Below are 23,675 nucleotides of genomic sequence, written 5' to 3'. Positions count from 1 at the left end.
CTAGATGGCCTACTCCTGCTCCTATTTCTTATGTTCTTATTAGTCATAGAACCCCTACAGGGCAGAAGGAGGCCATTCGGCCTATCGAGTCTGCACTGACAACAATCCCATCCAGACTCTACCCCTGTAACAGATTTTGACCTCCTTTAAACTTTGCACCTCGCATCTTAAACCTATACCTCCTGGTAATTGACTCTTCCACCCTGGGAAAAGTCTACTCTGTCCATGCCCTTCATAATTCTGTAGACTTCTATTAGGTCACCCCTCAACCTCCATCGTTCCAGTGAGAACAAACCAAATTTCTCCAACCTTTCCTCCATAGCTAATGCCAGATAACATCTTGGTAAATCTTTTTTGTACCATCTCCAAAGTATCCACATACTTCTAGTGGGGTAGGGACTGGAATTGAACACTATATTCCAAGTGCGGCCTAACTAAGGTTCTATAAAGCTGCAACATGACTTGCCAATTTTTAAACTCAGTGCCCTGACCAATGAAGACAAGCATGCTGTATGCCTTCTTGACTACCTTCTCCACTTGGCATTACCACTTTCAGTGACCTGTGTACCTGTACACCCAGATCCCTCTGCCTATCAGTACTCTTAAGGGTTCAGCCACTGTATATTTTCTATCTACATTAGACCTTCCAAAATGCATTACTTCACATTTGTCCGGATTAAACTCCATCTGCCATCTCTCCACCCAAGTCTCCAACTGATCTATATCCTGCTGTATCCTCTGGTCCTCATCGCTATCCGCAAATCCACCAACTTTTGTATCATCTGCAAACTTACTAATCAGACCAGTTACATTTTCCTCCAAATCATTTTTATATATATTTAGCATCTTTGGGAAATTTGACCTAAATTCACGAAACCAAGATATAGAAGTTTGGGTTGAAATCATAAAGATGAGAATTCATTTGTGGCAGTAGTGTTCAGATTCTTGATTGTAACTACATTGTAGGACAGAATATAAAGGAAGAGAAAATAGGAGCCTATCAGAAAGATATGGTGATAATCATGGGGGATCTTAACCTACATATAGATTGCCCATCTGATTTTTCCAATGTTTGGAGATTGTGCTATCTTAAGAAACTTTCTGGAGCCGACCAGAGAGCACACTATACTAGACCTGGTATTGTGAAATGAGATAAAATTAATCAATAACCTCATAGTGAAGGTACCCCTAGATAGGGTTCATAATATAATTTAATTTTACGTTCCATTTGAGGGTGAGATGAGTAGGTACAAGACCAGTATTTTAAACTTAAATAAGTGAAATTATGAGGGCGTGGAAGATAAGCTAGGTAAAGTGAACTGGCAAATGAGGTTATGGGGTGAGTCAGTAGAGATGCAATAGCAACTTAAATAGATAGTTGGGAATACATAGAATAGATATATTCCAGTGGAAAAAAGTTTCAATGGGTAGACCCACCATCAGCGCTTAATTGAAAAAGCTGTGTAACGAGGCAGGTAGAATTAGGGATCTTCTTGTGAGGGATCCTCTTGGGACGAGTGATCATAGTATGGTTGAATTTTTTGATGCGGATAGAGGATGAGAAAGTAGGGTCCCAAACCTGTGTCCTCTGTTTGAACAGAGGGGAGTACGATAGGATGAGAGCGGAATTGGCAAATGTAGATTGGGGGCGCAGATTGGTTGGTAGGACGGCTGAGGAACAGTGGAGGATTTTTAAGGAGATCTTTCTCGGTACTCAGCAGAAATATATTCCAATGGTAAAGAAGGACTGTAGGAGAAGGGATGACCAGCCGTGGTTATCTAAGAAAATAAAGGAGAGTATTAAATTAAAAGCTGATGCGCTCAGAGTGGCTAAAAGTAGTGGGAGATTAGAAGTTTGGGAAAAATTTAAAAATCAACAAAGAATGACTAAGAAGGTGATAAAGAAAGGAAAGATAGACTATGAAGCTAAACTAGCACTAAATATTAAAAAAGGACAGTAAAAGTTTTTACAAATATTTAGAGAAGAGGAGGCTGGCTAGAGTGAATGTTGGACCCTTAGAGGATGAGGGGGGGGATTTGGCAGTGGGAGATGAGGAAATGGCTGAGGCTTTAAATAAGTTTTTTGCCTTGGTCTTCAAGGAGGAGGACACGAACAGTTTGCCAGATCTTAAAGATAGAAGGATGGTAGGAGTTGAGGGCCTGAATGCGATCACTGTCACTAGAGAGGTAGTGCTTGATAGACTAATGGGACTGAAGGTGAACAAGTTACCAGGACTGGATGGAATGCATCCCAGGGTTCTGAAGGAAATGACAGAGGTGATAGGGGATGCCTTAGTAATTATTTACTAAAATTCGCTGGATTCCGGGGAAGTGCCGGAAGGTTGGAAAACGGCTAATGTTACGCCGCTGTTTAAAAAAGGTAGCAGACAAAAGGCAGGGAATTATAGGCCGGTTAGTTTAACGTCTGTAGTTGGGAAAATGCTAGAATCCGTCATCAAAGAAGAAATAGCAAGGCACCTAGAAAAGAATGGTTTGATAGAGCAGGCGCAGCACGGATTCGTTAAGGGGAAGTCGTGTTTGACAAATTTATTGGATTTCTGAGGATGTGACTAGTGCGGTAGACAAAGGGGAACCAATGGATGTGATGCTTTTAGATTTCCAAAAGGCGTTTGATAAGGTGCCACATAGAAGGGTGCTACTGAAGGTTAGGGTGCACAGAGTTGGGGGTAAGGTGTTAGCGTGGATAGAGGATTGGCTGTCTAATAGGAAGCAGAGAGTTGGTATCAATGGGTGCTATTCTGGTTGGCGGTTGGTGACTAGTGGAGTGCCGCAGGGATCAGTGCTGGGGCCTCAGCTATTTACCATTTATATAGATGATCTGGAGGAGGGGGCTGAGTGTAGGGTGACGAAATTTGCTGATGACACAAAGATGAGTGGAAAAGCAAATTGCGTGGAGGGTGTGGAAAGTCTGCAGAGGGATCTGGATAGGCTGAGCGAGTGGGCGAGGATCTGGCAGATGGGGTATAATGTTAGCAAGTGTGAGGTTATCCACTTTCGCAGAAATAATAGTAGGAGGGATTATTATTTAAAAGGTGAAAGGGGGTGGGGGGGATCAGTTTAGATCAGAGTTGAGAAGGAACTTCTTCACTCAGAGTGGTGAATCTCTGGCATTCTCTGCCCGTTGAAGTGGTGGAGGCTACCTTACTGAATATATTTAAGACGCAGGTAGATAGCTTTTTGGTAGGCAAGGGAATTAAGGGTTATGGGGAGAAAGCGGGAAAGTGGAACTGAGCCACTTCAGATCAGCCATGATCTTATTGAATGGCAGGGCAGGCTCAAAGGGCTAGATGGCCTACTCCTGCTCCTATTTCTTATGTTCTAAAGACAATATCAAACTTAAAGAAAAGGCTAGATCAGGAAAGAAAATTTAGAGTAAGAGAAAAGGCTAACTAGAAATTTAAAGACAGATAGTAAGAGTTTCTACAACATTTTAGAAAGGAGAAAAGTTAACAAAGTGAGCACTTCTCCTATAGAAGGTAAGTCTGGTGGATTAATAGTGGAAAGTAAGGAGATGACAGATGAATCGAGCAGGTATTTTTCATTGGTCTTCACATTGGAGAATGCAAGTCGCATCCCAGCAATATCTGGGAATTTGACAGGAGGGAGGAACTCGAACATTACGATCACCAGGAATTTGATGTATGTTGGAGCTGCGGATTGACAAATCCAGGTAATGAAAAACTTCATCCTAGGGTCTTAAAAGAAGTGGTAGTAAGATAGTTGATGCATTTGGTTTAATATCCAAAATTCTGTCAATTTGGGGAGGATTCTAATAGATTGGAAAATAGCAAATCTAACTCCTTTATTCAAAAAGGGAGGGAGATGCAAAGCTGGAAACTGCAGGCTAATTAGCTTAAAATCTCCAATATGGAAAATATTAGAAGCTGTTATTAAAAATGTTATAACAGTTAAAGTCAATCAAGCAGACTGAATATGATCTTGAGAAAGTGAAAACATACTTAACCAATTTATTGAGTTCTTTATGTGCCGTGGATAAAGGGGAACCAGTGGATTTCCAGAAGGAATTTGATAAGATGTTACATGAAACATTTTTGCTCATGTTGTAGGGGGTAATATTGATGTGGATAAAAGATTGGCAAGCTAACAGAAAACAGAGACAGCACAAATGGGTCTCTTTGTGGTTGCAGAATGTAATGAGTGGCATGTCACAGGAGTTTGTTCACAGGCCTCAATTTATATAAATGACTTAAATAAAGGGACCAAAGAGTAGTTGTTGTTAAATTTGCGGAAGTTGCAAAGATACGTAGGAAAGTAAATTGTGAAGAGGACATAGAGGCTACAAATGGTCATAGGTTAAGTGAGTGGCCAAATTTCCAGTAAATGGAATATAATGTGGAAAAATGTGAATTGCCCATTTTGTCAGGAAGAACAAAAAGGAAGCGTTTCTAAACGTTGAAGAATTGCAGAGATCTTGATGTCCCAGTGGATGAATTGCAAAAAGTTAGTATACTGGTACAGCAAATAATGAGGAAAGGTGTTACCTTTTATTGAGAAAGTAAGGAGGTTATGCTTCACGTGTGTGTGTTAGCCTCTTGAGCCTGCTCCACCATTTTAATAAGATCGTGGCTGATCTCACGGTAACCTTGAATCTGCATCAGCCTACCTCCAATATCTTATTACCCCTTGCTTCCCAATAATGTATCCACCTCTGTGCCATTCTTTAAATGTTTTTAAAAACAGTGATTAGCACTGCTGCCTTACAGCCTCAGGTCACTCTGTGGAGTTTGCACATTCCTGTGTTTGTGTGGGTTTCCTCCAAATACTTGGTGAGATTATTGTCAGTGTAGGCTTGATGGGCCGGATGGACTCCTCCTGCACTGTACAGATTCATAAGAACATAAGAAATAGGAGCAGGAGTAGGCCATCTAGCCCTTCGAGCCTGCCCCGCCATTCAATAAGATCATGGCTGATCTGTCGCTGCTCAGTTCCACTTTCCCGCTTTCTCCCCATAACCTTTAATCCCCTCTCTTATCAAAAACCCATCAACCCGCGTCTTAAAAATATTTAGCGAGGCAGCCTCCACCACTTCAACGGGCAGAGAATTCCAGAGATTCACCACCCTTTGAGTGAAGAAGTTCCTCCTCAACTCCATTCTAAACCGCCCCCCTTTTATCTTGAGGCTGTGCCCCCTAGTCCTACTGTCTTTTTTGAGCGGGAAGAGTCTCTCCACCTCTATCCTATCCATCCCATTCATCATCTTATACATCTCAATGAGATCTCCCCTCATTCTTCTAAACTCTAACGAGCACAAGCCCAGTTTATTCAGCCTCTCCTCATAGCTCAACCCCCTCAACTCTGGTATCAGCCTAGTAAACCTCCTCTGCACTCCCTCCAAGGCCAAAATATCTTTGCGCAGGTGCGGCACCCAAAACTGCACACAGTACTCCAGCTGCGGCCTCACCAATGCCCTATACAGCTGCAGCAAGACCTCCCTACTTTTATATTCAATCCCCTTCGCTATGAAGGCCAGCATACCATTCGCCTTCCTGACCACCTGCTGCACCTGCAAGCTGGGTTTTTGCGACTCATGCACAAGGACCCCGAGGTCCCTCTGCACCGTCGCCTGCTGCAGTTTTTCGCCCCGTAAGTAATAGTCCTTCCTACCATTCTTCCTACCAAAGTGGACCACCTCACACTTGCCAACATTAAATTCCATTTGCCATTTCCAAGCCCGTTCGCCCAGCCTATCTAGATCCTTCTGCAGACTCTCCACACCCTCCGCACAATTTGCCGTTCCCCCAATCTTGGTGTCATCAGCAAATTTCGACACCCTACACTCGGTTCCCTCCTCCAGATCATCTATATAAATGGTAAAAAGCTGAGGCCCCAGCACCGACCAGATTCTATGACTCTGCTTCCACTGTCTTTTCAGGAAGAGAGTTCCAAGGCTTATGACACTCGGTGAGAAAAATTTGTCTTCACCAATTTAAATGGGCAGCCCCTTATTTTTAAATAGTGATCCCTACTTCAAGTCCCTTCACAGGAGCGAACATTTTCTCCACATCCACTCTGTCAAGATCCTTCATTTTAACTAAGTCTCTAACTGTTCTAACTTCCAGCAGATACAAGCCCAACCCCATAAGGCAACCCATCCATTCCAGGTATTAGTCTGATAACACTCTCTGAATTGCTTCCAAGGCATTTACATCCATCCTTAAATAAGGTGACCAATGCGTACACGTTACTCCAGATGTAGTCTCAATAGTGCCTGTACTTTAAGTTTGTTTGTTTATTAGTGTCAACAAGTAGGCAGCACGGTAGCATAGTGGTTAGCATTGCTGCTTCACAGCTCCAGGGACCTGGATTCGATTCCCAGCTCGGGTCACTGTCTGTGTGGAGTTTGCACATTCTCCTTGTGTCTGTGTGGGTTTCCTCCGGGTGCTCAGGTTTTCTCCCACAGTCCAAATATGTGCGGGTTAGGTTGATTGGTAATGCTAAAATTGCCCCTTGGTGTCCTGAGATTCTTAGGTTAGAGGGATTAGCGGGTAAAATATGTAGAGATCTAGGGGTAGGGCCTGGATGGGATTGTGTTCGGTGCAGACTCGATGGGCCGAAGGGCCTCTTTCTGCACTGTAGCGTTCTATGATTCTAAGAACACTGCAATGAAGTTACTATGAAAATCCCTTAGTTGCCACACACCAGCACCTGTTGGGTACACTGACGGAAAATTTTAGCATGGTCAGTGCACCCTACCAGCACGTGTTTCAGACTATGGGAGGAAATCATGGCACCCAGAAGAAACCCACGCAGACACAGGGAGAGTGTGCAGACTCCGCACAGACAGTGACCCAAGAAGGGAATCAAACCTGATTCCTTGACGCTGTAAGGCAGCAGTGCTAGCCACAGTGCTACCATGCTGCAGTCCCTTTAATCATAACCTCTACTTTTGTATTCAGTTCCCCTCATAATAAATGATAATGTTACATTAGTTTTCTGAATTATTTGCTGTACCTGCATACGATAATGCACTAAGACACTGATCCCTTTGCGCCTCATGGTTCTGTAATCTCATGATTGAGATAATATGTTATTCTTTCTGCCGCTATGGACAATTTCACATTTTTCCTCCTCATACTCTATTTGCCAGGTCTTTGCTCTCTGACTTAACATATCTATATCCTTTTGTAGCCTCCGTACATGCTCTTCACAATTATTTTCCTACCTATCTTTACATCATTAGCAAATTTGGCAATCATTCCACCCAACCCTTCACAAGGGAGAGGGACGTGTTGACTGGAAGTGTCTCAGAGGGATGTGTTGACCCGTTAGAGAAAATTTCCATTAGAAGGGAGGAAGTGTTAGGTTTTTAGGGAACATTAAGACTGATAAATCCCAGGGTCTGATGGCATCTATCCTAGTCTGCTCAGGGAGACGAGATGAAATTGCTGGGCCTCTGACAGAAATCTTTGTCTCTTCATTGGACACAGGTGAGTTCCCAGAGGATTGGAGGATAGCGAATGTGGCACAGTTATTTAAGAAGGGTAGCAAGGATAACCCGGGTAATTATAGGCTGGTGAGCTTGACATCCATAGTAGGGAAATTGTTGGAGAGAATTCTTAGAGATAGGATGTATGCACATTTAGAACAGAATAATCTCATTAGTGATAGCATGGTTTTGTAAGGGGGAGGTCATGCCTCACAAATTTGGAGTTTTTTGAGGTGACGAAAACGGTTGATGAGGGAAGGGCTGTGGATGTCGTCTATATGGATTTTAGTAAAGCGTTTGACAAAGTCCCTCATGGCAGGCTGGTGCAAAAGGTTAAATCTCATGGGATAAAAGGTGAGGTGGCTAGATAGGTGGAGAACTGGCTTGGCTGCAGAAGACAGATGGTAGCAGCGGAAGGGTATTTTTCCAGCTTGAGGTATGTGACTAGTGGTATTCTGCAGGTCTCTGTATTGGGACCTCTGCTATTTGTGATATATATAAATGATTTGGAAGAAGGTGTAACTGGTGTGATGAATAATTTTGCGGACGACACAAAGATGGCTGGGCTTGTGGATAGCAATGAACATTGTCAGAGAATACAGCAGGATATAGATAGGCTGGAAAATTGGGCAAAGAAATGGCAGATGGAATTTAATAAATGAGGCATTTTGGTAGGATCAATGTAGGGGAGAGCTATTCAATAAATGGCAGAGCCATCAAGTGTATAGACACAGAGGGACCTGGGTGTGCAAGTCCATAGGTCCTTGAAGGTGGCATCACAGGTGGAGAAGATGGTGAAGCAGGCATGGCATACTTGCCTTTATAGGGTGGGGGGGGTTAACTCAGATATCAGAGGGATGTATTTTACACAGGATGGTGGGGGCCTGGAATGCACTGCCAAGCAGGATGGTGGAGGCAGACACACTGGGATCGTTTAAGACTTATCTAGATAGCCACATGAACACTCTGGGAGTGGAGGGATACAAACGAATGGTCTAGTTGGACCAATGCGCAGCGCACGCATGGAGGGCCAGAGGGCCTGTTTCCTGTGCTGTATTGTTCTTTGTTCTTATAACTCCGTGCTGACTCTGTCCAATCCTACCACTGTTTTCCAAGTTTTTTTTTGCTATAAAATCTTTGATTATGGATTCTCGAATTTTCCCCATTACTAATGTCAGGCTTACTGGTTTAAAATTCCGTTTCCTTTCCACTTCTCTTTATAAATGTGGGAGGGTTATATTAGCAACCTTCCAATTTGTAGGAACTGTTCCAGAGTCTTGGAAGATGATCACTAATGGATCCATTATTTCGCGGGCCACTTCCTTAAGTACTCTGGGATGTAACTTATCACTCTCTTGGGTTTATCAGCCTTCAATCTCATTAGTTTCCCCAGCTCAATTTCTCTACCAGAACTTATCTCCTTCAGTTCCTCCCTCTCACTAAACCCCATGCTCCCCAACACTAGGTGATGTTATTTGTGTCCTCCTTTGTGAAGACAGAACCAAAACATGTATTCAGTTGGCCAGCCATTTCTTTGCCCTATGTTTAAAAATACCACTGTTTTTGACTCTGAGACCTACATTTAATATTCTACAAGCATATCAATGGGAAAGAGGAGGGACCAAGGGGGCAATGTGTGGGTGGAGCCAGAGGACATTGGTAGAGTATTGAATGAATACTTCACATCTGTCTTCATCCAAGAGAATGAGGACGATGGTATGGAATTCAGGGAGAGGGACTTAGGTCCTTGAGCAAATTGACGTAGGGAAAGACAAGACGTTGGAGGTGTTGGCAGGCTTAAAAGTGGATAACTTGCCAGGTCCAGATGAATTGCGCCCCAGGCTGCTGTGGGAGGCTAGGGGCTCTGACCCGAATTTTCAATTCCCATCTGGCCATGGGGCAGGTGAGTAGTCTCACAGCACCAGGTTAAAGTCCAACAGGTTTATTTGGTAGTAAACGCCACTAGCTTTCGGAACACTGTGGAGAGTTCCTATCACAAACAGGGCATATTTGTCTGTAATCCTGACTATATCAGCATGATTTTTAACTGAACACACAATTTGAATTGGGCCCTTTGTTTCTCTACTTATTCCTTTTCTTATTCCCCTTTCTGTATTTGGTTTTTTTGTCCTTGATTTTCCCCCCTCCTTTGACTCCTTGGATAGATTCCCATCTCCTTGCCATTTTAAACTCCACCAAACCACTCAACCAATCCTTCCGCTAAGACATCAGTTCTGGTCCTGCACAGCTGTAACCCATCCAGGTTGTACTGCTGCCACCTCCCCCTAGAATCAGCCCCAATGCCTCAGGAATCTGAAACCCTCCCCTTCACATCATTGCTTCACTCACATATTCACCCGATAAATCCTGAGGTCTGCTGCTCGGTTAACACTTTGAAAATGCTAGCATTAACACTTGAAGGAGAAACAAGACTGTCTTGGTCCCATCAGAAAAATAGTCTATTAAAAAGCAAATTTTAGAGAGAAGACTGAAGAAAATACACATTGACCAAATTTATGTTTTAAAAAAATTATGTTTTAATTGTGTCTTCGTTGCAACTCATCTGGGCAGTGGCTCCCTTTTGTGTAAGTGAGCATCAGCCTTAATCCCATGAATAGCAACTGGTGTAATATGACGAGTATGATTTTCTTTTCCTTCCTTGTGTTCAATTCTGAAAGTGCCATTGATTTTCTTCATCTTTTTCTTTTAGCGTTCTATGCATTTCTGCTGTGTGGTGTTGCAGTAGCGGCTGCCCTGTACAATGAGTTGAAGCTAATCTATATCTACAATAACCTGTTGCAACTTGCAATCTCTTCGATGGTATTCTCCTTTGTGCTGGGCATTTACCTGTATGTGCGCTCCTGGCGTGTTCCTGCTGATGAGCTGGCAATAGGAGGAAATTCTGGTAAGTGACTGGTCATTAAATGAACAAAGGGTAAGGATATAGTCATTTGCATTCAATTTCTCTGCACCTGCTCTCCTTCCATTTTATATATTTATTTTAAGATACTTAACCAGCTCCCTTTTAAGTGGCACAAAGGTAAACTACAGCAGATGCTAGATAGAAACAGTCAGCAGGTCTGGTAGGATTTGTGGAGCAACAACTTTCTGATGTTAGGTCATTAATCTGAAATGTTAACTCTATTCTCTCTTTAAATGCTGCCAAACCTTTTGAGTATCTCTAGCATTTTCAGCTTTTAAGTAATGTTAGCTACTATCTCAATAACCACTTAGAAGTCATTCAATGTTCTTGTAATACTCTTTATTAAAAAAAGTTTCTTCATTTTACCCCTAAATGGCCTAGCTCTGCTTTTACAAGAGATGTCACAGAACCACTTCAGTGTAGAAAGAGGCCATTCTGCCCATCAAACCTGCACCAATAATAATCCCACCTAAGCTATATCCCTGTAATACCATATATTTAACCTGTTAATCCCCCTGACACTCAAGTACAGTTTCACATGGCCAATCCACCTAACCCGCTCATTTTTAGACTGAGTACCCAGAGGAAATCCAAGCAGACATGGGGAGAATGTGCAAACTCCACACACTACCCAAGGCTGGAATTGAACCTGGGTTCCCAGCATTGTAAGGCAGCAATGCTAGCCACTGCAACCATGCTGCCGCTGTGCCGCCCCTACAACAGGATTCTCTCTTGCAGATGATCATTCCATGGCACTTGTGTGGCACGAATGTTGCTTGCCACTTGTCAGCCCAAATGTGAATGTTGTCGCGGTCTTGCTGCAATGGGTACAAACTGCATCGTATCTGAGGAGTTATGAATGGTGCTGAACACTGTGCAGTCATCATTCTCAATCATCAACAAACGTCCCCACTTCTGACCATATGCTGGAGGGAAGATCAGGGAAGCTTGATGAAACTGCTGAAGATAGTTGAGCCTTGAACACTGCCCTGAGGATCTTTTGTGGTAACGTCCTGGGAATGAAATGACTGACCTTCAACAACCACAGCCATCTTTTTGTGGAGGAATGACTCCAACCAGTAGAGTATTTCACCTTTATTTCCCATTGACTGCAGTTTTCCCAGGGGTTCCTTGATACCATAATCTGTCAAATGCTGCCTTGATGTCAAAGGCTCATCTCTTGAGTTCAGCTCTTTGTCCATGTTTATTCAAGGTTTACAGTTGAATGGCCTTAGTGGAATACACTGAGCATCAGTGAGCAAGCAAGTTGTTTCTCATTAAGTACTGCTTGATAGCACTGTCGACAATACCTTCCGTCACTTGTGATGATCAAAAATAGTCTGAACATCGAAGTACCTAAATTGAGAGCAGGAGTAGATCACTTGGCTCCTTGGGCCTGCTCTGCCATTGAATAACATCAATAACAGGCTGATGTGATTGTAACCTCCTGTCTACCGCCAATAATCTTTCACCGTTTTTACCTGGTTTCTTCCAGGTACTCCGGTTTTCTCCCACACTCCAAAGATGTGTGGGTTAGGTTGATTGGCCATGCTAAAAAAGTTGCCCCTTAGTGTCCTGGGATGCGTAGGTTAGAGGGATTAGTGGGTAAAATATGTAGGGATATGGGGGTAGGGCCTCAGTGGAATTGTGTTTGGTGCAGACTCGATGGGCCGAAGGGCCTCTTTCTGCACTGTAGGGTTCAATGATGATTCTATGAATTATTCAAAATGTACCCATCTCTGCCTTGAACTGCCTTTTGGGGAAGGGAGTTTCAAAGACTCATTCCTCATCTCTGTTGTAAACAATCATAGAGCAATACAGCACGGAAGCAGTCGATTTGGCCCAACTGGTCCATACGGACCATGGTACCCTCCCAGCTAATTGCAATTGCCTGCATTTGACCCATATCCCTCTAATTCTTTCCCATCCATGTACTAATCCAAATGCTTTTTAAATGTTGCTATTGTACCTGTCTTGGCCACTTTCACTAGCAGCTCTTTCATTTACTGCATGAAGAAGTTGCCCCTTAGGTTCCTTTTAAATTTGTGTGTCTCTCTCTCTCTTCTCCCACCCCCCCCCTCCAAACTTCACTTTAAACCTGTGCCCTCTAGTTTACAATTCCCCTTCACTGAGAAAAAGATTGTGTTCATCCAGTCTACACCCCTCATGATTATGTACATCTCAATAAGGTCACCCCTCGTTCTCTTACATTCCAAGGAATAAAGTACTAGCCTGGCTGACCTCTCCATAATAACTCAGTCCTGGCAACATCCTTGTAAATCTTCTTTGCATTCTTTCTAGATTATCAATGCCTTTCTTATAACAGGACCAAAACTGTACACAGTACTTCCAAGTGCGGTCTTACCAACAACTTGTACAACTGGAACATAATGTCTCAACTCCTGTACTCAGTGCCCTGACTGATGAAGGCCATTGTGCTAAATGCTTCTTCACCAACCTGTCTACCTGTGACACTGCTTTCAACAAGTTACTTGGACTCCTGGGCCCTTCTGTTAGAACATAGAAAACTACAACACAAACAGGCCCTTTGGCCCACAAGTTGCGCTGATCATATCCCTACCTACTAGGCCTAGCTATAATCCTCAATTCCATTAGATCCCATGTACTCATCCAGAAGTTTCTTAAAAGACCCCAACGAGTTTGCCTCCACCACCACCAACGGCAGCCGATTCCACTCATCCACTACCTTCTGAGTAAAAAACTTACCCCTGACATCTCCTCTGTATCTACTCCCCAGCACCTTAAACCTCTCGTAACGACCATTTCAGCCCTGGGAAATAGCCTCTGAGAATCCACCCGATCTAAACCTCTCAACATCTTATAAATCTCTATCAGGTTGCTTCTCATCCTTCGTCTCTCCAGGGAGAAAAGACCTATCTTCCTCAACCTATCCTCATAAGGCATGCCACCCAATCCAGGCAACATCCTTGTAAATCTCCTCTGCACCGTTTCAATAGCTTCCACATCTTTCTTGTAATGAGGTGACCAGAACTGCGCACAGTACTCCGTGGGGTCTGACTAGAGTCTTATAAAGCTGCAGCATTATCTCCCGGCTCCTAAACGCGATCCCTCGATTAATGAAGGCTAGTACACCATGTGCCTTCGTGACCACATCCTCTACCTGCGAGGCCGATTTAAGAGTCCAATGGACCCAGACCCCAAGGTCCTTCTGATCCTCCACACTGCTAAGAGTCTTACCCTTGATATTATACTCCTTCATCGCATTGGACCTGCCAAAAATGGACCACTACACACTTATCTGGGTTGAAGTCCATCTACCACTTCTCAGCCTAGTCTTGCATCCTATCTATGTCATGCTGCTCGTCAACACTCCCAGGTCCCTACCATTCTCTGTAAGTCCTACCCTGGTTTGACTTTTCAAAGTACAATGCCTCTCACTTATCTGTATTGAAATCCATTTGCCAATTCTCAGCCCACTTCCTTAACTGATCAAGATTCCCCTGTAGTTTTGATAACCTTCGCTATCAATAAAACCCCTCTGCCCGCTGACTTTTGCAAAGTGTCGACGCAATGCCAGATGTTCGCTTTCCAGCGAAGGAAATTCAGTTCCCTTTTTCTTTTCACAGCGCCGGTCAGGTTTTATAAACATAAGTATGGTTTTGTTTTACTAGCTCGTTTCCCTTTTAGTTTTGCAATGGTGAGTGGCTGCAACCGAGTTGAGATTCTTTTGCCTTCCTACCCGTATAAGGGCAGTATGGTAGTTAGGGCAGTGGTATGCTCCTCCTGCCAGATGAGGGAGATTAGTTGGCAATCTCGTCTCCCTGACAACTTTGTCTGCAGCAAGTGTGTCCAGTTGCATCTAAGAACATAAGAACATAAGAAATAGGAGCAGGAGTAGGCCATCTAGCCCTTCGAGCCTGCCCCGCCATTCAATAAGATCATGGCTGATCTGTTGTGGCTCAGTTCCACTTTCCCGCCCTCTCCCCATAACCCTTAATCCCCTCTTATCAAAAACCCATCAACCCGCTTCTTAAAAATATTTAGCGAGGCAGCCTCCACCACTTCAACGGGCAGAGAATTCCAGAGATTCACCACCCTTTGAGTGAAGAAGTTCCTCCTCAACTCCGTTCTAAACCGCCTCCCCTTTATCTTGAGGCTGTGCCCCCTAGTCCTACTGTCTTTTTTGAGCGGGAAGAGTCTCTCCACCTCTATCCTATCCATCCCATTCATCATCTTATACGTCTCAATGAGATCTCCCCTCATTCTTCTAAACTCTAGCGAGTACAAGCCTAGTTTATTCAGCCTCTCCTCATAGTTCAACCCCCTCAACTCCGGTATCAGCCTAGTAAACCTCCTCTGCACTCCCTCCAGGGCCAAAATATCCTTGCACAGGTGCGGCGCCCAAAACTGCACACAGTACTCCAGCTGCGGCCTCACCAATGCCCTATACAGCTGCAGCAAGACCTCCCTACTTTTATATTCAATCCCCCTCGCTATGAAGGCCAGCATCCCATTCGCCTTCCTGACCACCTGCTGCACCTGCAAGCTGGGTTTTTGCGACTCATGCACAAGGACCCCGAGGTCCCTCTGCACCGTCGCCTGCTGCAGTTTTTCGCCACGTAAGTAATAGTCCTTCCTACCATTCTTCCTACCAAAGTGGACCACCTCACACTTGCCAACATTAAATTCCATTTGCCATTTCCTGGCCCATTCGCCCAGCCTATCTAGATCCTTCTGCAGACTCTCCACACCCTCCGCACAATTTGCGCTCCTCGCAGATCGCATTGTTCAGTTAGAGCAGCAGGTAGATACACTGTGGAACATACAGGAGGCAGAGTGTCATAGACACTAGTTACAGGGAGGCTGTCACACCACAGGTTCAGTCAGGTGGATGGGTGACCACCAGGAGAGGCAGGCAGGTAGTGCAGGAGTTTCTTGTGGCTGTTTCCCTTTCAAACAGGTATACCATTTTAGATACTTTTGAGGGGGATAGCTGTCAGGGAGAGATACCAGCTGCTGCTTGTGTGGTACAGGGTCGGGCAAAGAGCAAGCAAGCAGCAGTAATAGGGGACTCACTAGTTAGAGGCACAGACAGGCATTTCTGTGGCCACAATCGAGACTCCAGGATGGTGTGTTGCCTCCATGGTGCCAGGGTCAAGGATGTCTCTGAGCAGGACATTCTTAAGGGGGAGGGTGAGCAGCCAGAGGTTGTTGTGCATCTTGGTAAGAAAAGGGATGAGGTCCTGAAGTGGAAATATAGAGAGTTAGGCAGAAGGCCAACATGTCGGACCTCAAAGGTAGCAATTGCTGAATTATTGCCAGTACTACGTGCTATTGAGAGCAGGAATAGGAAGTTTAGACAGATGAATATATGGCTTGAGAGCTGGTGCAGGGGGCAGGGATTTAGATTTTTGGATCATTGGGATCTTTTCTGGGGAAGGGGTAACCTGTTCAAGAGGGCCAGGTTACACCTGAACTGGAGAGGGACTAACATCCTGGCGGGGAGATTTACGAGAGCCACTCGAGAGGGTTTAAACTAGTTTGGTTTGGGGGTTGGATCCAAAGCAGAAGAGAAGTTTGAGGACAGCACAGAAGTTAAAGAGAGCACATTAATTAGTAAAGGCAGTGTCAGTAATCTTAGTACCAGACAGATCAGACAGAAGCAGGACAAAGAGCAAGGGAAGTCCAGATTAAACTGCATTTATTTTAATGCCAGAGGCCTGACGGGCAAAGCAGATGAACTCAGAGCATGGATGGGAACGTGGGACTGGGATATTATAGCAATGGCTAAGGAAAGGACAAAACTGGCAGCTCAGTGTCCCAGGGTAACAGATGCTATTTGAAAGATAGAACAGGAGGGGAAGTTGCTCTTTTGATTAGGGAAAGCATCACGGCTGTACTGAGAGAGAATATATCCAAGGGTTCGGTTATTGAGTGTATATGGGTAGAACTGAGATAAGAAGGGGGGAATCACTTTGATAGGGTTGTACTGTAGGCCCCCAAACAGTCAGCGGAAAATTCAGGAGCAAATATGTAAGGAGATTACAGATAGTTCCAAGAAAAATAATGGTAACATTAGGGGATTTTAACTTTCGCAATATTGACTGGGGCAGTCATAGTATTAGAGAGTTGGATGGAGAGAAATATGTTGAGTGTATTCAGGAGGAATTTCTCCTTCAGTATGTGGATGGCCTGACTAGAGAGGGGGCAAAACCTGACCTCCTCATGGGAAATAAGGAAGGGCAGGTATTAGTGAGGGATCACTTTGGGACCATTGACCATAATTCTATTGGTTTTAAGATAGCTCTGGAGAATGATAAGTCTGGCCCAAAAGTTAACATCAAAATTGGCCTTGCCCCAATTTAGAATATTATCAGGCAGGAACTTTCAAAAGTTAATTGAGGGAGTCTGTGGGAAGGCAAAGGGATGTCTGGTAAGTGGCACGCTTTAAAAAGTGTGTTAACCAGGGTTCAGGGTAAGCACATTCTACTTGGAAATCTTTAGTAAAAGGCAAAAGTTTTGTACAATCTGAAGGGAAACGAGAGCTGGCAGAAGTAGGGAAACCTGGATGACTTGGGATATTGAGGTCCTGGTCAAGAAGAAGAAGGACGCACATGACATGCATGGGCAGCTGGGATCAAGTGAATCCCTTGAAGAGTATAGGGGGTGTCGGAGTAGAGTTGAGAGAAATCAGGAAGGCAAAAAGGGGACACGATTGTTTTTGTCAGATAAGGCAAAGGAGAATCCAAAGAACTTCTACAAATACATCACAGGTAAAAGAGTAACAAGGGAGAGAGTAGGGCCTCTTGAGTATAGCAAGGTCATGTATGTGCCGATCCACAAGAAATGGGTGAGATCTTAAATGAATATTTCTCATCAGTATTCACTGTTGAGAAAAGCACTAATGTGAGGGAACTTGGGGAAATAAATAATGATGTCTTGAGGAGTGTACATCTTACAGAGCAGGTGGTGTTGGAAGTCTTAAAGCGCATCAAGGTTGATAAATTCCCAGGATATTGTGGGAGGCTAGGGAGGAAATTGCGGGTCCCCAAACCAAGATATTTGAATCATCGATAGTCACGGGTGAAGTACCTGAATATTGGAGGGTGGCAAATGTTATGCGCTTGTTTAAAAAGGGCTGCAAGGAAAAGCCTGACAACTACAAGCCATTGAGCCTCACATCTGTGGTGGGTAAGTTGTTGGAAAGTATTTTGAGAGACAGGCTCTACAGGCATTTAGAGATGCAAGTACTGATTAGGGACAGTCAGCATGGCTTTATGTGTGGAAAATCATGTCTCACAAATTTGAGTTTTTTGAAGGGGATAACCAAGAAGGTGGCTGAGGGCAGTACAGTTGATGTTGTCTACATGGACTTTAGCGAGGCCTTTGACAAGGTACTGCATATTAGAAAGTTATCTCCGATTGCTCCGATTGTTGAACAATTGGGCCAGTGGATTAACAAATGGCAGATGGAGTTTAATTTAGACAAATGCGAGGTGATGCATTTTGGTAAATTGAACCAGGGCAGGACTTAGTTAATGGTAGGGCATTGGGGAGAGTTACAGAACAAAGAGATCTGGAGGTACATGTTCATAGGTCCTTGAAAATGGAGCCACAGGTGGACAGAGTGGTGAAGAAGGCATTTGGCATGTTTGGTTTTATTGGTCACAACAATGAATACAGGAGTCTTGTTGAAGTTGTAAAAGACATTGGTAAGGCTACACTTGGAATACTGTTTGCAATTCTGGTCAGCCTATTATGGAAAGAATATTATTAAACTAAAAAGAGCGCAGAAAAGATCTACTGGATGCTACCAGGACTTGATGGATTGAATTATAAGGAGAGGCTAGATAGATTGTAACTTCTTTCTCTGGCACGTAGAAAGCTGAGGGGTGATCTTATAGAGGTCTATAAAATAATGAGGGGTATTGATCACCCATCTAGAGAATACCTTTTCCCAAAAGTTGGCAGTCTAAAACAAGACGGCATAGGTTTAAGATGAGAGGGGGGAGAAACAAAAGTGTCCAGAGGAGCAATTTTTTCAGAGGGTGGTGAATGTCTGTAACAAACTGCCAGAGTTAGTAGTAGAGGCAGGTACAATTTTGTCTTTTTAAAAAGCATTTAGACAGTTACATGGGTAAGATGGATATAGAGGAATATGAGTCCAAATGTGGGTAAACAGGACTAGCTTCCTGCTTTTTAAAAAAAAAGGCAGCATGGACAAGTTGAGCTAAAGGACCTGTTTCCATGCTGTAAACCTCTGACTCTATAACCTCCTAATGTAGATAGAGAATCTGGTGAACTGGTGCGATGACAATAATCTCTCCCTCAGTGTCAGCAAAACGAAGGAGATAGTCATCATGCCCCTGTCTATATCAATAGGGATGAAGTGGAAATGACCCACAGCTTCAAATTTCTAGATATCCAGATCACCAACAACCTGTCCTGGTCCCTCCACGCCAGTGCTTTAGTAAGAAAGTCCACCAATAGAACTTAGAACATTACAGCGCAGTACAGGCCCTTCGGCCCTCGATGTTGCGCCAACCAGTGGAATGAATCTAATGACCTTCCAACCTAAACTATTCCAATATTATCCATATGCCTATCCAATGACCATTTGAATACCCTTAAAGATCGTGAGTCCACAACTGCTGCAGGCAGCACATTCCACGCCCTTACTACCCTCGGAGTAAGGAATCTACCTCTGACATCCATCCTATAATTATCACCCTTCAATTTAAAGCTATGTCCCCTCGTGTTAGCCATCACCATCCGAGGAAAAAGGCTGTCACTGTCCACCCTATCTAATCCTCTGATCATCTTGTATGCCTCAATTAGGTCACATCTTAACCTTCTTCTCTCTAATGAAAACAACCTCAAGTCCCTCAGCCTTTCCTCATAAGACCGTCCCACCACACCAGGCAACATCCTGGTAAACCACCTCTGCACCCTTTCCAAAGCTTGCATATCTTCCTTATAATGCGGCGACCAAAACTGTACGCAATACTCCAAGTGTGGCCGCACCGAGTTTTGTACAGTTGCAACATCTCACAGCTCCGAAATTCAATCCCTCTATCAATAAAAGCTAACACACCATACGCCTTCTTAACAACCTTATCAACCTGGGTGCCAACTTTCAGGGATCTGTGCACATGTACGCAGATCTCTTTGCTCGTCAACACTACCAGGAGTCCTTTCATTGGCCCTATATTCTGTAATCCTGTTACTCTTTCCAAAGTGAATTACTTCACACTTATCTGCATTAAACTCCATTTGCCACCTCTCAGCCCAGCTCCGCAGCTTATCTATGTCCCTCTGCAAACTGTAACATCCATCCTCACTGTCTACAACTCCTCTGACTTTAGTGTTGTCCTCAAATTTACTAACCCATCCTTCTACACCCTCATCTAGGTCATTTATAAAAATGACAAACAGCAGTGGCCCAATACAGATCCCTGCAGTACACCACTAGTAACTGAACTGATGGGTGAATATTTCCCATCACCCACCACCCTCTGTCTTCTATCAGCGAGCCAATTCCTGATCCAAACTGCGAAATCACCCTCAATCCCATGCATCAGTATTTTCTGCAGTAGCTTACCATGGGGAACCTTATCAAACACTTCGCTAAAATCCATATACACCAGTCAACTGCTTTACCCTTATCCACCTCTTTGGTCACCACCTCAAAGAACTCAAGGTTTGTGAGGCACAACCTACCTTTCACAAAACCGTGTTGACTACCCCTAATCAATTTATTCCTCTCTAGATGATTATAAATCCTCTCTTTATAATCCTTTCCAAAACTTTTCCCACAACAGAGGTAAAGCCCACCAGTCTATAATTCCCAGGATGGTCTCTACTCCCCTTCTTGAACAAGGGGACAACATTTGCTCTCCTCCAGTCTTCCGGCACTATACCTGTAGCCAATGATGACGCAAAGATCAAAGCGAAAGGCTCTGCAATCTCCTCCCTAGCCTCCCAGGGAATCCTAGGATAAATCCCATCCGGCCCAGGGGACTTATCTATTTTCATACACTCAAGAATTGCTAACACCTCCTCCTTATGTACCTCAATCCCGTCTAGTCTAAAAGCCTGTCTCTTAGTATTCTCCTCGACTACATTGACTTTTTCCTGTGTGAATACTGACGAAAAATATTCATTTAGTGCCTCTTCTATCTCTTCAGGCTCCACGCACAACTTCCCACCACTGTCCCTGACTGGCCCTAATCTTGCCCTAATCTTGCCCTAATCAATCTTTTATTCCTGACATACCTATAGAAAGCTTTAGGGTTCTCCTTGAACTTACCTGCCAAAGCCTTCTCATGTCCTCTACTAGCTCTCCTTAACTCTCTCTCTTTAGCTCCTTCCTGGCTAATTTATAACTCTCCAGTGCCCTAACTGAGCCTTCACGTCTTATCTTTACATAAGTCTCCTCCTTCCTCTTCACCAGAGATTCAACTTCCTTAGTACACCACGGTTCCTTCGCTTGACCACTTCCTCCCTGCCTGACAGGTACATATTTATCAAGGACTCGCTGTAGCTGCTCCTTGAACAAGCTCCACATTTCAGTTGTTTCCAGCCCCTGCAGTTTCCTACTCCAACTTATGTATCCTAAATTTTGGCTAATCGCCTCATAATTTCCTTTCCCCCAGCTATAACTTTTGCCCTTCGGTATATACCTATCCCTTTCCATCACTAAGGTAAACGTAACCGAATTGTGGTCACTATCACCAAAGTGCTCACCTACCTCCCAAGTCTAACACCTGGCCTGGTTCATTACCCAGTACCAAATCCAATGTGGCCTCACCTCCTTGTTGGTCTATCTACATACTGTGTCAGGAAACCCACACATTGGACAAAAACTGACCCCCCCCCCCCCCCCCCCCCCAAAACATATTTGAACTATACCTTTTCCAATCAATATTTGTAAAGTTAAAGTCCCCTGTAACAACTACCCTGTTACTTTCGCACCTATCCAGGATCATCTTTGCAATCCTTTCCTCTACATCTCTGGAACTTTTTGGAGGCCTATTCAAAAAAAAACTCCCAGCAGTGCACCATCTACTGCGCTACCTTCTCAGGAGGCTGAGGAAATTTGGCATGTCCATTACAACTCTCCAACGTTTACAGATGCACCATAGAAAGCACTTTTTCTGGTTATATCACAGCTTGGTATTCCTCCTGCTTTGTCCACCGCAAGAAACTACAAAGCCCAGTCCATCACACAAACCAGCCTCCCAGCCATTGACTCCATCTACACTTCCTGCTGCCTCAGCAAAGCAGCCAGTATAATCGAGGACCCCATACACCCTGGATGTGCTCTGTTCCACCATCTTCTGTCGTAAAAAAACGTACAGAAGTCTGAGCTCACATACCAACTGATTGAAGAACAACTTCTTCTTCCCTGCTGCCATCAGACTTTTTAAATGGTCCTACCTTCATTAAGTTGGTCGTTCTGTACACCCTAGCTATGAATGTAACACTGCATTCTGCCCTGTATGCATAGCATGCTTTGTCTGTATAGTGCACAAGAAACAATACTTTTCACTGTATGTTAATACATGTGACAATAAATCAAATCAAAGACTTTTAGTATTTTGTACTGTTGTGCCCAGAGTTGTACATAAAACCCCATCTATAACTGAACTGAAGTTTTACATCACTGCCTTCCATAATCCTTCGTACACGGAGTCCCATTGCCTTTTTGTTAGGTCTTTTTCTACTTGTGTACCTATGACTAAAAATTATTAAATCTCAATTTAGCTCAATTGGGTTACTGTTTGTCTCTGTCAGCTAGCTTTGGGTTTAAGAACCACCCCAGGACACATACATAATCCAGGCTGGCACTTTGTTGTAGTACTAAAAAATAGCTATATTGTTAAAGGTGTCTTCTTTTGAATGAAATGTTAATTGTGTCCCCAATTACTTGTTCAATTGGATGTAGGAGATCCTATGTTACCTTTTTGAAGAGAAGAATTGACCTTTCACTAATATGACTTATTATCTAAAATGGAGACAGATGTTGGGATGCTCCAGTGCAGAGAGATCTGGGTGTCCTCGTTCATGAGTCATAGAAACCCAGCATGCAGGTACAGCAGATAATAAGGAAAGCAATGGAATTTTGGCATTTATAGCTAAAGGAATAGGATATACAAGGCATTGGTGAGGCTGCACCTGGAGATTGTGCAGTTTTGGTCCCCATATTTGAAGAAAGATGTAGTGGCTTTGGAGGCAGTTCGGAGGAGGTTCACTAGATTGATTCCAGAGATGAGGGGTTTATCGTATGAAGAGAGATTGAACAGTTTAGGCCTATACCCTCTGGAATTTAGAAGAATGAGGAGAGATCAAATTGAGGTATAGAAGATGATTAAAAAGTGTAGATAAAGTAGACATGGAACGGATGCTTCCAATGGTGGGGCATCCTAGGGCAAGAGGTCATAGCCTTAGGATAAGGGATAGCAAATTTAAAACTGAGTTGAAGAGAAACCACTACTCCCAAAGAGTTGTGAATCTGGCATTCGCTATCCCAAAATGTGGTGAATGCTGGGACAGTGAGTAAATTTAAGAAGGAGTTAGTCAGATTTTTAATTGGTAATTGGTTGAAACATTATGGGGAGAAGGCAGGAAAATGGGGATGAGGAGAATATCAGCAGACTCAATGGGCTGAATGGCTTAATTCTGCTCCTATAATCTTATGAATTTATGACCAAAACAGTTTAACTGATTCACTTTATTGCTATAAGTAACCCTTTCCTGTGATTGTATCCTTTAGAAATTTTTTATACTCCATTTTAAAAGTCATATAATTTACAATATGTAGCTTCCTTCTTGCTCTCCCACCTAAAATATGCAGCCTCACATCTCCCTGTAGTCATCTTCTGTCTGACCATAATAATGTGCCAGTTTCCTCACGTATTCTTCCTCATTGACTTTCACACTCCTAATTTGACATTATTCCCCTTGCTCCTATATTCAAATGATTTATTTTACGGAAAATGAAAGACCATCACAGATCCTTGGCACTTTTCCACATCCCACCATTCTGAATAAATACCTCAAAACCCCTGACTCTTTGCTTCAGAGTTGACAGTTCCCTGCTTACCATGTGACTTAATTTCTGTAACCAGTATGTTTAATGTAGCACTTTTCATCAAATACCTTCTGAAAATTTGTTGTTCATAATGTCTTCAAACAAGGCCGATAAATCAGTGAAGCATAATTTCCCTTTCCCTTACAGAGCAATGTTGACTGTTACTTTTTATCATTATTGTGATAATAGTGTGCCTTTAAGAAATAAAC

General features: G+C 43.5%; 1 protein-coding gene across 1 annotated transcript in view; it reads left to right on the top strand.

Annotated features, from left to right (window-relative positions):
• Positions 1-23,675, top strand: part of lbr (lamin B receptor) — a 136,615-nt gene that overhangs the window by 90,672 nt on the left and 22,268 nt on the right. The window contains exon 8 of the mRNA XM_080193081.1: positions 10,179-10,373. Coding sequence (XP_080049207.1) covers positions 10,179-10,373 — 195 coding nt within the window. The remainder of the gene's footprint in view (positions 1-10,178; positions 10,374-23,675) is intronic.

Source organism: Carcharhinus amblyrhynchos, chromosome 7 (genome assembly GCF_965287045.1).
Source record: "Carcharhinus amblyrhynchos chromosome 7, sCarAmb.v2.hapA, whole genome shotgun sequence".
In the NCBI taxonomy this organism is placed as follows: domain Eukaryota; kingdom Metazoa; phylum Chordata; class Chondrichthyes; order Carcharhiniformes; family Carcharhinidae; genus Carcharhinus; species Carcharhinus amblyrhynchos.
Note: the sequence above shows the minus strand (reverse complement) of the source record. Positions and strands in the feature narration are given on the sequence as shown.